The sequence below is a fragment of the Podarcis raffonei genome, chromosome 17 (assembly GCF_027172205.1).
Source record: "Podarcis raffonei isolate rPodRaf1 chromosome 17, rPodRaf1.pri, whole genome shotgun sequence".
Taxonomy (NCBI): domain Eukaryota; kingdom Metazoa; phylum Chordata; class Lepidosauria; order Squamata; family Lacertidae; genus Podarcis; species Podarcis raffonei.
Window position 1 is genome coordinate 31,683,444 of NC_070618.1, and position 14,197 is coordinate 31,697,640.

The following is a 14,197-nucleotide window of genomic DNA, read 5'->3' on the forward strand; positions in this document are numbered from 1 at the left end:
AGTATATAAATTACACGTCTAAAATAGTACGGGAGAGCAATCCAAAAGCCATCTTGGCTCCTGTAAAGTCTCTCAATATTTCCTCTGCCTCCTTAATTCTCTTTGCCTGAGAACAAGCAGGCAGATCGCAATCAGGGGAAGTTTCCGAATTGATTCCTCTTCTTATGATCCTCCCTTGTATTAATTGTCATTGTTTGCCCAGATAATTAAAATAATTTATTATTTATACCTCGCCCAATGCTCTGCATTGAGGGATGTCCGACGGGCATCCCGGTTGTCTTATCAAATGCCAATGTTTTGTGCAAACTGTGTCTGGAACCACGTGAAGCTTGCTAAATCCTCAGGAACAATATCCCTTGGCTTTATGCCTGATGTAATTTTTATTTGTAGAGGGGATGTCCTCCTTCTCTCATGCCAAAATGCAAAACCTTAAAAGAGATGTTTCTTTTTGGTTCTGGGTCTCTCTCGCCTCCTTGCCAGGAGGGGAAGGGAGCTCTGTTGCAACAGAAAAAATAAAGATCTGCCTTACTTTCGCTGCATCCTGCCTCCATCCCTTCATCTCTGACCCATGGGGGACTCAGAGTCCCATTCGGCAGCAAAAGCCAACCTCCCCTACTTTTCTAGATCAGGCACATAGGGCGAAACCAGGAAGAGAAACGCTCGCGCGCGCGCTCACACCCACCCTGGGCGCAAAGCAAGGCGGATATCCCCACCCCACCCAAAGGGGGCGGGGAGGGGAGAAGGACCGGGGAAAGAAGGGTTAACTCGCTGACGTCACATGGTGCGTTCGCAACTCCTCCCCCACGCGCTTGAATTGGGGAGGTTTGAAAATCACCCCATTGGAAGCTCCTCCCCCGCGCCGCTTGAATGGGGGAACCGCGCGGAGAGGATGCTACAAATCTGGTTCAGCAGGGCGAGTGCGCGCACGTGCGGAGAAGCGGCGCTTAGGGACCCATAGCCGGGCAGCCTCCCCGTTTGCGCGCCGCGGGTCTCCCTGCTTTACTCTCCCGGTGGGATCGAGGACAAGGGACGCGCAAATTAAGCAGCAGCAAGCAACAGCCCGAGGGAGCCACGATGAGTCCCGGTGGATTGCAAACGCCTTTGCTAGCCTTGGCGGTCGTGCTCTGCGCCCAAGTTTCTGGAAACGGTAAGCGCCCTATCCTGATCTCAATATATGTACATATATATGGGACCTTCCCTTTGCGGAACGGAAGGGCTGGACGTTCCTCTTTAAAAGAAGATCAGGTAGCAAAAGGCTTCCTTTCCCAGTTAAGGGTGGGTGGGTTGCCTGGCGGTGAAGGGGGCCAGGGAAATGTATATATGTATTTATCTACTTTATTGCATTCGCATCCCCACTTTTCCTCCCAAGAAGCTTACGGTGGCGCGCATCCTGCCGCTCCCCATTTTACCCTCGCAACAACCCAGCGAGGTAGGCCGGTCCTCCCGTGGCTCAGCCCGCTTCTTCCAAGGTCTGGGTGGGGGGGTGTGCCTTTTTGTGACTTTGGTTCCCGCAGCCCTCCCTTGAGTCCGCTTCTTTTAAATGGGGGTGTTCTAAACAAGGGCATTTCTAGTAACAGCCCTCCCCAAATATCGGGCTCCTAAATAGTGTCGACCGGAAGCTGAATTATTGGGCTACAAATAGTTTTCTTTGCCCCCCCCCCCCCTTGTTCTGTCCACCCCACAGCATCCTCTGCTTTTGATTCCTCAGGTGAGCTTAGGAGGGGCTGCTGGTGCCCGACCCCTTCCTCCCCCCCCCACCTGAGCCGTGATTTCTCTTCCATACCTGTTTCAGGGCTGGGCCCACTGGAAGGACTGGGTCTGCTGCTGGTTGCCCCGCCCTGAGCTTATAAGGGCGGCTCCTTCCCTGCCATCACACTGCCATCCATCCTTCAGGAGCAAGACCTCCTAAGCCTAAGCATCCTTTTAATGGCTTCAGGGTGGGGGCCTTAGCCTGGGATGTGTGTGCCACTATATTTTGCATTTTGCTACTGTAAATTTAATAAATAACAATGATAATATTGGGTGAAATAGATTCCCTCCCCAGGGATGATTTATTACCTGGCAGCCTTTACTGTTCTGTTAATGAGCAACCTTCCCTGGGGTAGGATGAGGTTCTTAAATGATTTCTCGATAGGATCCCACAGGATTATTTTGCTCCTCCTTTCTTATTTCCTTTTCTTTTGCTCATCTTCCCTGTGAGGAAGCGCATCTTTTTTCCCCCTGCCCCCCCCCCAAAGGAGGGCTCAGGCATGCACATGGAAAGAAGTAGTTAAAACTTGATTTTGGGAAGAAGCGAAGACACATGCATGGAACTCTCTGCATTAGGGTTGCTAGCCTAGGCTCCAAATGGGACCCTTTTATCAGGAGGGGATTGTGTGCAAAACAATATTGGGGGGGGGGTGGCGAGGCGGGGAAAGCAAGAACGTTTGGAAATGTTGCAGAGTGTCTTGTGTCTTTTTGAAAATGGGCAGGAGGTCTGGGAAACGGATGGTGGTTTGATGGCAGAGAGGAATGGCACCTCCTGGCATGTTTGCATCTTTTAATCATGGCTTTGCTTTGTGGTGGTGGCGGGGGGGGGGAGGAATCTCACTGGACATTTAAGCGGGAAGACCTGGGGAAAGGAATGACTGTAAGCCCTTTTGTTTTTAAAGGGGTATGGATATCAGGACATGCAATGGTGTCATTGCCTCTTTGGAAGTAGCAACTACTTGGGTGGAAGAAGGGATAGGCAGGGGAGCGAGTGTCAGTGTTGGGTGGGGTTTATCGGAAGGTGCGTGTTAGAAAGGGAGGCACCTCTGTCTTCAGCGGCACAAAGTCCAGCCAACCCGCTACCCGGCCCTCGCCCATTCGTTCCCCTTCCCCACACGCTCTGCTTCCCCATTGGTTTGTGGGCTAAACGGGCCATTTGTCGGCTTCTTTGCAATCCGCCAATGGGTGTTGGAGAAAGAAACACCCTCTGGCTCGGCTTGGAAAGGCACCTCTGGCAAACGTGGGCTAAACTTCCTTCAATGTGAAGGATTCTCTGACTTTTGTTTGTTTGGACCCTTCAGCCTATCTGCCTCCGCTAATTTCACCTCTGTCAGCCTGAACTAACCCTGTATGCTGGTGTCTCGATGTGACAGCAGCATGTTTGTTTTCTTTTGTGTCAAAGGGAGTGCAAGATGTGTGGCCTCCTGGGCTCATAAGGCATGTTCACACATTACATTCAACAAGTGTACAATACATCTTCCTATGTACACAGTTAGCTGAGTGGTACGCTTGTAGCTGTACAAACCAACAAATGCAGACATTTGCATGTGTAGAGACAGCTTCTCCATCTGTTCGGTGTAAGAAGCCTATGATGTCTTGCCAGTTCTTGATTGCAACTTAAATTTAAGTTTAACTGGTTATACAAGACGCCGAAACGATGTAGAAATGAATGGCATCACTCCCATTAGGAGTGACCTAGATCCTTGCTGTTATTCCAAAAGCTTAACACCATGCGAAGTTTTGATAGTTGCATATCCGTCTTTTAATGTGAAAGGCAGCATATCTCCTGCCATGCAGCTGTTAATTATTGAGGGACGGCGTTTCTGCCCCCTTGGGAGCAAAGTTCTGAAGGACGGTGGCACCAGGTTTGGCTGCGTCCTGGGTATTTGCTTTAAAAACTTTGCTGTGAACTTCAGTCATGTTTACAAAAGGAGGTTGTTGGACATTGTAGAGAAACTCCACTTTGAAACCCCTTTTCGCCATTCTGGTAATATTAAGGTGCGACTCCCAGAGCATGGCTTCCTCTTTACGAACAATAGAAGTTCTGATGAAATCGTTCTCTTTAAGTCCTCTCCAGTCTGCTGCCTCCCACGTGTTTTTGCACTAACAGGTTCCCTTTTCCCACCTTCATCATGAGCTGCAATCAATGTTTGCAAGTTGCTCCTGGTCAACCTTCTCTCAACCCTCCGAGGAATGTTGCTAGCCCTAGAATCAAAGGAGGAAATGGGTAATTGCGAAGAAGAAGCAGGAATGCTGATCCATCTGCCCTGCCCAAACCACGTAGTGATGCAGAGACCATCGTAAACGGTGTGGCCTTCCTGTTTGCAACATCCTACCCCACTGCTGGCATGTTATGTGCGCTAGGTAGAGAGATTGGTTTGACCTCTTATGATTCATACTCCAGCCATTTGTTGTCAAGAGTGATACTTCATAGTTAGCAGCTTGTACAGTCGTACCTTGGTTGTCAAACGCCTTGGTACTCATACGTTTTGGCTCCTGAACGCTGCAAACCCGGAAGTGAGTGTTCCGGTTTGCAAACGTTCTTTGGAACCCGAACGTCCGACGCTGCTTCTGCGGCTTCTGATTGGGTGCAGGAAGCTCCTGCAGCCAATCGGAGGCCATGCCTTGGTTTACGAACGTTTTTGGAAATCAAACGGACTTCTGGAACGGATTAAGTTCGACAACCAAGGTACCACTGTGTCACTTTGGGTAGGGCAACATATTGGTTCTTTTGCTACTTTTCGGAGGCTAGAATCCTAACTGTTACTTCCCTGGATTCAAATCTCTTCCAATACCCGTGGTTAGAATCGGGGGCCGTATGTGCCTATGCTGTACGTTCTTGACTCATTCTTACAACAGCTTTGAGGCTAGATCAGGTGATATTTGAGCTCATCCATGCCCAGTACACTACTAACCACTGAAAACTTCCAGACTTGGATTGGGTGACTTGCTGTGGTCGGACAACAGCCTGGGGTCACCTTCCAGCAGAAAGAAACCTCTTTTTGCTTTCATTTACTGTCACCTTGTGATCAATGCAACTCGAAGCTCATGACTTTGGTACGCTTTTAAAAAAAGAAAGGGGGGGGGAATGAACATAAAAAGCCAACCACGTATGGGCCACATGAATTTCATGAGTTTAAGTCTGTGGGTTTTTAAGAGTAACCGAGGACCCTCACATCCATTTGTGTAAGGAAAAGTTCCTGGTCTGTATGCAAGGAGAAGACTTTGAAAATGTAAGGGGACCAAGAAGTCACAGAATTGGAAATAAATTTCTGCCAAATAAAAACAGGGCTGGGTGGATTTGGGTTTTCCACAGTAATGTTTCAAGAGTAGGCCTAGATGTCTTAGGTTTGATGTTAACAAGACTCTGCTTCATCCTGTTCATGAATATGTGCAAATTAAGTTGTTTCTACAACTCCCTTGAGTTTACCAATCCAGTTTCCTGATGGACCTGAGAGCCAAGCATAATCTAACAGGATTTCTCTCCTTCCCCTGAGATTAAGGAGCAATGGCTGGATTTAGCAGTGCATTTTGGTACTATAGCTGCCAACTCCGCTTGTTCAAAATTATTGAATAATTATCCTTGGTGCTTCAGTCTTTGCTAGAGTTCAGGGGTCTCAAAACCCTTTACCCTCAAGCCCCATGTGAGAGGACAGAAAATTACTGAGGACCACCAATCGCAAAATGGTGGCGCAGAGGCAGAGCCATTCATGAAATGGTGGCAAGTGGTGACTGGCACAAGCAGCTTGATGTTACTGATGTCATTCTTCTGTTCATATCTAATCCCTCTTTAGAATTTGCTAAATTCTTTCCCACAACAATTTCCTCTTGGCGATGAACTCATCTTCCATATATGTGCAAAGACCTTGGTTTTTGGGTGTATTTTAACTCTCTCCATTTTAGTTTTCCTTCACCCTTCCTCCCTGCTCCCTACACCATTTTTCTCTTAGAACAGTTTCCTTCTTCTGCACCCTCCATTTACTATTTCTAGTTGCATTGTTATTTTAAAAATATGGGCCTTATTTAAAAAAAAACCACCCCAAAAACATGGCCCTTTATCATCTCTCTCGGATTTCCTCCAGCACCTTCTGTCGCATCTCCCCTCCCTCCACCTTTCCTGTCTCCTGCCATCTTTGCTCAACCTGTGAGGCAATGCTGGTGTTGACTGTGGTCCAGCCAAAAGATTATAGAAAAGATGTGTTAATGGGGCAAGTGAGCAAGGAGGCACTGGGTGGGCTTTGCCACTGATGGCGCCTGGCTCCCAAGTGGTATTTGGGGGATAAGAGAGGCATGTGATTTCAGTTTCTAGCTATTCTTGACATCTTTTCTTGGATGAGGCTGCATATTTTTATAGGAATTCAAAGGTCTCAAATATAGAATAAATGTTGATACAGTGGTACCTTGGGTTACAAACAATTCAGGTTACAGACTCCGCTAACCTGGAAGTAGTACCTCGGGTTAAGAACTTTACCTCAGGATGAGAAGAGAAATTGCGCCGCAGCAGGAGGCCCCATTAGCTAAAGTGGTACCTCAGGTTAAGAACAGTTTCAGGTTAAGAACGGACCTCCAGAACAAATTAAGTTCGTAACCAGAGGTACCACTGTATATAAGTATATAAACCACATGTCTAAAATACTACAGGAGAGCAATCCAAAAGCCATCTTGGCTCTCCTAATGACTCAATATTTCCTCTCCCTCCTTAATCTCCCTTGCTTGAGAACACAGAGGCAGATAGCAATCGGGAAGTTCCTGAAGGGATTCCTTTTCTATATCTATGAACCTCCTTTGTATTAATTGTCATTTTTTGCCCAGATGCTCTGCATTGAGCGATGCCCAACCTGGGCATCCCGATTGTCTTATCAAATGCTAATGTTTTGTGCAAACTGTCTGGAACTCTGTGAAACTTGCTAAATCGCCCCTTGGCCTGTGTGAGCCACAGTGACCTCACCTTAGGTGTGATGTAATTTCTGTTTGTAGGGGGGATGTCCTGGAAACCCTTAAAAGAGAAGTTTCTTCTTGGTTCTGGGTCTCTCTTGCCTCCTTGCCCGGAGGAGAGGGAACTCTGTTGCAACAGAAAAATGAAGATCTGTCTTGCCTTCATGGCCTCCTGCCTCCATCTATTCATCTCTGACCCATTGTAGACTTATGGTACTCAGAGTCCGATGTGGAGTTGGGGAGCAAAAGCCAACCACCCCTAAAAAAATTCTAGATCACTGTGGATGTTTAACTACGCTTGCCCTGACCTATTTGCCTTATTAATGAAGTTTCTGACAAACAGTTGCAGCAAATTCCTTCAGGCTTTCTCTTGTTCACCTTTTCTCTTTTCCTACATCTCCTCAATAAAGGACAAACATTTGCAGATAACGATTTAGATTTAGATAACATTCAGCACATGCCGTTCAAATGTAAGGCAAGCCGGTTGTTGTTGTTTTTTATGTTGCACAGAATTGGTCTGTATCTAAGCACCAGGGATAAGTAAGAGCAGGAAGGATCAAGCATGCAGATGCTTTGACTAACCCACCCAAAAAACCCCAAACCACTCTTGTATTTCAGGTGAGGCTTAAATGCAGATGTGTGAAATGGTTCTCTCTCTTTCAGAATCCTTTGTCTCCGGCAAAAGTGCAAAATGGGAGAGGCCCGATTAGTGATAAAACTGGGTGTGTCCCTATATGGTTGTGTGTGCTGCTTGTAGAGAGGATATCCTTGTTTGTTCTTTTTAACTCTGCTGGTGGAGAGAGCTGTTTGCTAAGCAAGAGTTCTGTGTTGGGACCTCCCATCGGCCTGTCAATTCTCTGTCTTATGCTAATAGGGTGGAGAGAGGAGGACGGGCCAATATCTCGACTGAATCTCCTCCTTCTCCCTACTTGCCTTGCTGACACAGGCAGAAAACCTTGCGCAAAGCGAATGGGTTTAAATCGGCTAAAAAGAGAGCGACCAGTTTAATTAGTTTTCCTTGTTTTGAAATAAGCATGTTTCCTGAGCCGTGCATCCTGTTTTAAGGATTATAGCTTGCTGGTTTTCAATGAAACAGAGCATTTTTTTAAGCTAAAGGCACCATGAAGCCCACTGAGAATTACATTGGCTTATAGGCAAAGTATACACACATTCAAGGATATGCGAAGGAAGATCACTTGTGCAGCGGCTTCGGTTATGTGCATCATCAGTTGGAAATATGCCCCAGTGGATGAGCGGAATTTATTTCTGAGTAAACGTCAGAATTGCCTTGCAATCAGATCATTGGTCCATCTAGCTGGCAATGGCTCTTCAGGGGTTCATAATTCCCATCCGCACCTTTAGTTAATATCTAAATACAAGGTCGGGACGTGGGTGGCGCTGTGGTCTAAACCACTGAGCCTTGGGCTTGCCGCTCAAAAGGTCGGCGTTTCAAATCCCCGCGATGGGATATGAGTTCAGTCCCTGCTCCTGCCAACCTAGCAGTTCGAAAGCATGCTAGTGCAAGTAGATAAATAGGTACTGCTCAGGCAGGAAGGTAGACGGCGTTTCCATGTGCTGCTCTGGTTTCGCCAGAAGCGGCTTAGTCATGCTGGCCACATAACCCGGAAAAACTGTCTGTGGACAAATGCCGGCTCCCTCGGCCAGTAAAGTGAGATGAGCGCCGCAACCCCAGAGTCATTTGTGACTGGACTTAACTGTCAGGGGTCCCTTTACCTTTTACCCTAAATACAAGGTCATTTTTGTGGGCTCTAGGGATGTCCATGGGTGAGATACAGCAATATCATCACTTTGATTCTAGCCCCTTTGATGATTCCCTGCAAAAACCCTGTGAAATAGGATGATCAGAGGGGCCCAGGGCCAGGTTAATTTTTTATGGGTCAGGATGGCCCCAAATTGGAGTGTCTGGTTAAATTTTACAATTTCCACACGAAAAAGCCTGCAGCTCCTGGTAGTTATGTTGGAAACCTTTATACGTGGCAGGGCAAATGTACACAGCTTCTCCATGCCAGCTGTTTGTTTTGCTGCCGTGTCTTACCTGCAGCTGTAAGTAGGTTTTTAAAAAACAGCCTCTGAAACACAGAAGCATGTTTTGCCGGACATGCTGCTCTGAAGCTCCCATCACAATCAGCAAAATCTTCTTTAGGATGTTAGCTGTACGAGAGAGCTTATGTTCCCTGGTCCTTTCTGGAAACTGTCAAGTTTCTAAAGAGGCTCATCTTGCAGAATGAGTTTACATTCTTTATTTGAGTGTTTAAGGCATTTCCCCTTTATCTGAAGTGACCGGAGCTGGATTTTCTTTTCTTTAAACACTCATGTCTAAAGTTGGAAGTGGCGGTTGCTGTCTGTAGCTACATATTAGTAGTGTACCTCTTGTTGCCAAGAAGTCCTAAATCTGAGTTCCTGTAGTATAGAGTTGGGTTATCCCACAATACAATGAAGACATTGCTTGTTGTATTGTTGTCGTTATTTTTGCTGCTGTTACTATTTATTAAATTTGTATGCAGTCGTACCTTGGAAGTTGAACAGAATCTGTTCCGAAAGTCGGTTCGACTTCCAAAATGTTTGGAAACCAAAGCGTGGCTTCTGATTGGCTGCCGGAAGTTCTTGTAGCCAATCGGAAGCCGCACTAGATGTTTGGCTTCCGAAAATCGTTCAAAAACCGGAACGCTCACTTCCCGTTTTTGAAAAGTATGAGTTCCAAGGTGTTCGGCAACCAAGGTACAACTGTACTGCCCTTCAGCCAAAAACCACAAACACATTTAAAAGGGTATAAGATGTTAATCAGCCAAAAGCCTGGTTGAAGAGGAATGTTTTCACCTGGCACCTAAAGGTGTATGATGAAGGTTGCAGGTGCGCCTTCCTGGGGAAAGCATTACACAAATGGGGAGCTACTGCAGAAAAGGCCCGCTTGTGTTGCCACCTTTTGGACTTCTTATGGTGGAGGCACATGAAGAAGGGTCTCAGTTGATGATTGCAGGGATGATTGCAGATGGTCCTTGAGGTATTGCTGTCCTGAGCCATATTAGGTCAAAACCAGCACTTTGAATTGGGCCTAGAAACAAATTGGCAGCCAGTGCAGTCAAGCCAGGATCGGTGCAATATGCTCAAACTGTCTTGCCCCCCAGTGAGCCACGTGGCTGCCGAATTCTGCACTAGCTGAAGTGGGGTACAAATAATAAATTATTATTATTATTATTATTATTATTATTTTATTATTATTATTATTTTATTATTATTATTCTGAACTGTCTCCAGAGGCAGCCCTACATATAATGTTTTGCAGTAATCTAGCCCAGAGGTTACCAGAGCATAGATGGCAGAAGTTAGGCTATCCCTGTCCAAATAGGGGTGCAGCTGGTGGAAGGCATTCTGCCCCACTGAGGCCACCTGACACTCAAGCAACACAAAAGGATCCAGAACTAACCCCAAGCTACATACCTACTCCTTTAGACAGAGAGTCACCCCATTAGGAGCAGACAACCTCCTAGCCATCTGGCAAAGTCAGATCCCAGGGAGCACGACCGGTTTGGTCGCACCAGGTGCCGAACCTCTGGGGCACCTCGACCGGCACCACTGTTGCAACGCACAACGGCAGGTGAGAGGCAGGGTGTGTGTCAGAGTTTGGCGTCGCAGAGGGCGCCACTGAAATGTGAGATGCTACTGCGCCTGTTCCAGGGAGCCAGCCACAAACTGCCTCAAGCTTATCAAGGGTTGTGCTTCAGTTCGTTGGCTCTTATCAAGCTATTATGTTGGCACAATTCACACTCTGATTGCAGCAGTGGGAGATCCTATGAGATCATTGTTTCACTGGCCTTTCTGGCGGCTAACGATGTTGCTTGCTTCTCTCTTGCAGGTGTGGAGAAGTGTAGGAGGAGGGAGTTCCAGTGCGGGAATGGTGAATGCATCCCTTACAAATGGATATGTGATGGCAAGGCTGAATGCCAGGACGGCTCTGATGAATCCTTGGATGCCTGCAGTAAGTTGACTATTATTGACTCCCCGCCCCCGTCTCCCAAATCATCCTGCGTAGGAGGGAGCTGAAGGAAAACCTCTGTGCGCGTGTAAGAAAACACTCTGGGTTTTCCTTGACCCTGCCAATACTGGAACACTTACGGGCTTCTAGTCTTGTAGATCATGCTCCAACCTCCTTAAACCCTTTGAGCAGTCTCTTCCGCACCCCTGTGGGATCTAGATGAAGAAAGCAAGACTTGGATTGAGGGTGGGTGACTAACTTAACTGCCAGGTGAAGTAGGAATTTTTGAAAGCCAAGTGTGGGGAGAGACATCTTAGCTTTACCTTACTGGGAACACGGGTGGCGCTGTGGTCTAAACCTCTGAGCCTCTTTGGGCTTGCCAATCGGAAGGTTGGCGGTTCGAATCCCCGCAACAGGGTGAGCTCCCATTGCTCTGTCCCAGCTCCTGCCAACCTAGCAGTTCGAAAGCACGCAAGTGCAAGTAGATAAATAGGTACCACTGCAGCAGGAAGGTAATGTGCTCTGGCTTCCGCCACGGTGTCCCGTTGCGCCAGAAGCGGTTTAGTCATGCTGGCCACATGACCCGGAAAGCTGTCTGTGGACAAATGTCGGCTCCCTTGGCCTGAAAGCGAGATGAGCGCTGCACCCCATAGTTCCCTTTGACTGGATTTAACCATCCAAGGGTCTTTTACCTTTTTTTTTATTTCCTTCTACCTTAAATCACACTGGGGCAGGTATGCCGTGCCTTGGAACGGACTTACTTCAACATATGAGGCTGCAGCCTTGTGGCTAGGGAGTCCACTTTGACCTGCATCAACACACTGTGAAAATTCAAAACCATGGGACTGTTGTTGTTGTTGTTTAGTCGTTTAGTCGTGTCCGACTCTTCGTGACCCCATGGACCAGAGCACGCCAGGCACCTCTGTCCTCCACTACCTCCCGCAGTTTGGTCAAACTCATGCTGGTAACCTCGAAAACACTATCCAACCATGGGACTCTCAAGAGTCTCTCAAGAGTCTTCTCCAGCACCATAATTCAAAAGCATCAATTCTTCGGCAATCAGCCTTCTTTATGGTCCAGCTCATTATGGCTTAAATGCTAGGCAGATGGATTTCCATTGGGCATTCGAGGGATTGTTGAGAGATGTGAGCTATGTGCTATTGACTCAAAGCAACAGTGGATTTATTAGATCAGCTTCCATGCCCGTCCGTTGCAGCAAAGCAGCAAAGTGTCTTGGGGCACCTTGAAAGTCATGAGAGATTGGTTCAGGTGCCTCAAGCCTTCTTTTTGTGTCAAATGGATCGGTGTCGAAAGGTCTTTCCAATGACCTCTGCATCTCTTGGTCAGCAACCTGCTTCTGTGCAGACATAAGGAAGGAATAACAAGAAAGGCAGCCATTTCTTTTCTCTCCCTCCCCTTGCAGTCCAGAGCGAGCCAAGCAAGCATTGATGCTTTCCTTATAAATGCAACAGTGCTGCTGCTATGTGTCATAGCAGTTCTGATATTTTCCTGCTATTCCCCCTCAAAGTCAAGAGTCAACCTTTCCAGATGCATTGGAGGGTATTACCTATTTTATGACTTTCAGGTTTGCCTGTCCTGGCTGCCCCCAAGGAACTTGAGAATTGACAACTTTGGGTCAGAGCCAGGAGTTGTTTGCAGTAGGGGTTCCTTAAAGGTAAAGGGACCCCTGACCATTAGGTCCACTCGTGGCCGACTCTGGGGTTGAGGCACTCATCTTGCTTTATTGGCCGAGGGAGCCGCCATACAGCTTCCAGGTCATGTGGCCAGCATGACTTAAGCCGCTTCTGGCAAACCAGAGCAGCGCACAGAAACGCCGTTTACCTTCCCACCTGAGCAGTACCTATTTATCTACTTGCACTTTGACCTGCTTTCGAACTGCTAGGTTGGCAGGAGCTGGGACAGAGCAATGGGAGCTCACCCCGTCACGGGGATTCGAACCACCAACCTTCAGATCGGCAAGTCCTAGGCTCTGTGGTTTAACCCACAGCGCCACCCGTGTCCCTATGGGTTCCTTAGGAAACAGCTATTCACAAGGTCCAGGGGTTGCCAAGGGAGCAGAAATGAATACATTGCTTTGTCTGTTGTGTGCACACTCCCTAAGGCAAAGCAGAATCAATCTGAACAACAGCAAAGTTTGTTTTTATCCCAGATGGTTTAGTATTAGAGGGTTGAGTGGAGATGCATGGGCGTCCTGTGGGGGGTTTTAAAGTCCCCAAAGGAAGGGTGCAAAAATCCTGCCAGAAATAGGGGGAATGTATCCACTTGCTGTGTTTGCATGCAACAGGAAGAAAATTGCACCTCTCTTCTGCCCCTGGCCCAGTCACAGTACAATGGTACCTCGGGTTACAAACACCTTGGGTTACAAACGCTTCGGGTTACAGACTCCGCTAACCTGGAAGTAGTACCTCGGGTTAAGAACTTTGCCCCAGGATGAGAAGAGAAATCGCGCACCAGCGGCAGCGGGAAACCCCATTAGCTAAAATGGTACCTCAGGTTAAGAGCGGTTTCAGGTTAAGAATGGACCTCCGGAACAAATTAAGTTCGTAACCAGAGGTACCACTGTATGTACAGTACAAGGGGGTGGAAGTGGAATTTGGCAATTGTGTGCTGATGTGGCAGGAGGACTCTGTTTCATGTTATGTGAGCCTTGGACTTTTGGCACAGGTGAGCTTGACAGCCTTCCTGGAGCTTGCACTTGCCCATTGACACTATTGGTTTTCTGTCTTCCTAGCAGAGGCTGACCTGTAATGGACATTGTAGTGCCCCATAACTGCTTGGTGGCTCTGTGTCATCTATGCAAGAGCAGGCACAGAGGCCAGTCCCACGCTGGCGATACTGAGGTGGCATTTTAACATCTGACTTGTCTTTTCCAGAGTCCGTGACCTGTGAGCCAGGGCAGTTCAGCTGTGGCGGCCGCATCAATCGGTGCATTGATATGTCCTGGCGGTGTGACTCGCAGATTGATTGTGAGAATGGCTCCGATGAAGAAAACTGCCGTAAGTCGGACTCTGTAGGCTTTGCTATGATAGTAATGGAGCTTTACCAAAGTGTCGGGCAGGGTCGAGGGGATGAAAATGGTGGGGAAACTCCTGGATTCTGCTTCTCTCTCTGGATTCAGGCTGGCTTTGGAGACTAGCATTGTAAAAACCCATGCTTCAGTAACACTGTGAAATTTGAAGCAATTGACCAGTTCTTCTACATCAAGGCCTATTGCCTGAAACTGAATTGGCAGCCTAGAGCCTCTGTGTGACCAGTAATCTTTATTGGCAAATAGAAGAGCTGCTCTCTTTGCCTATCTGTAGCCGCTCAGTTAAAGCTTTCACATTGCTTTTCAAGAGTTGCTTCCATAGCACAGAACTTCATCTATTATGTCCTGTTGTAGTCTAGGAAAACAGATATAGCAGCCAGACCTCCAAACCCATGATTTCCCTTTTTGGGTACTTTTTTTTTAAAAAACTAAGAAAAAACTACCAAAGGGAAGCAATTGAGATTAATCTG

General features: G+C 47.4%; 1 protein-coding gene across 1 annotated transcript in view; it reads left to right on the top strand.

The window, feature by feature from the left end:
* The first annotated feature begins 857 nt into the window (after positions 1 to 857).
* Positions 858 to 14,197, top strand: part of LDLR (low density lipoprotein receptor) — a 30,678-nt gene continuing 17,338 nt past the window's right edge. Inside the window, exons 1-3 of the mRNA XM_053370604.1 lie at positions 858 to 1,147; positions 10,559 to 10,681; positions 13,573 to 13,695. Of these exons, the coding sequence (XP_053226579.1) occupies positions 1,075 to 1,147; positions 10,559 to 10,681; positions 13,573 to 13,695 (319 nt within the window). The 5' untranslated portion in view covers positions 858 to 1,074. The remainder of the gene's footprint in view (positions 1,148 to 10,558; positions 10,682 to 13,572; positions 13,696 to 14,197) is intronic.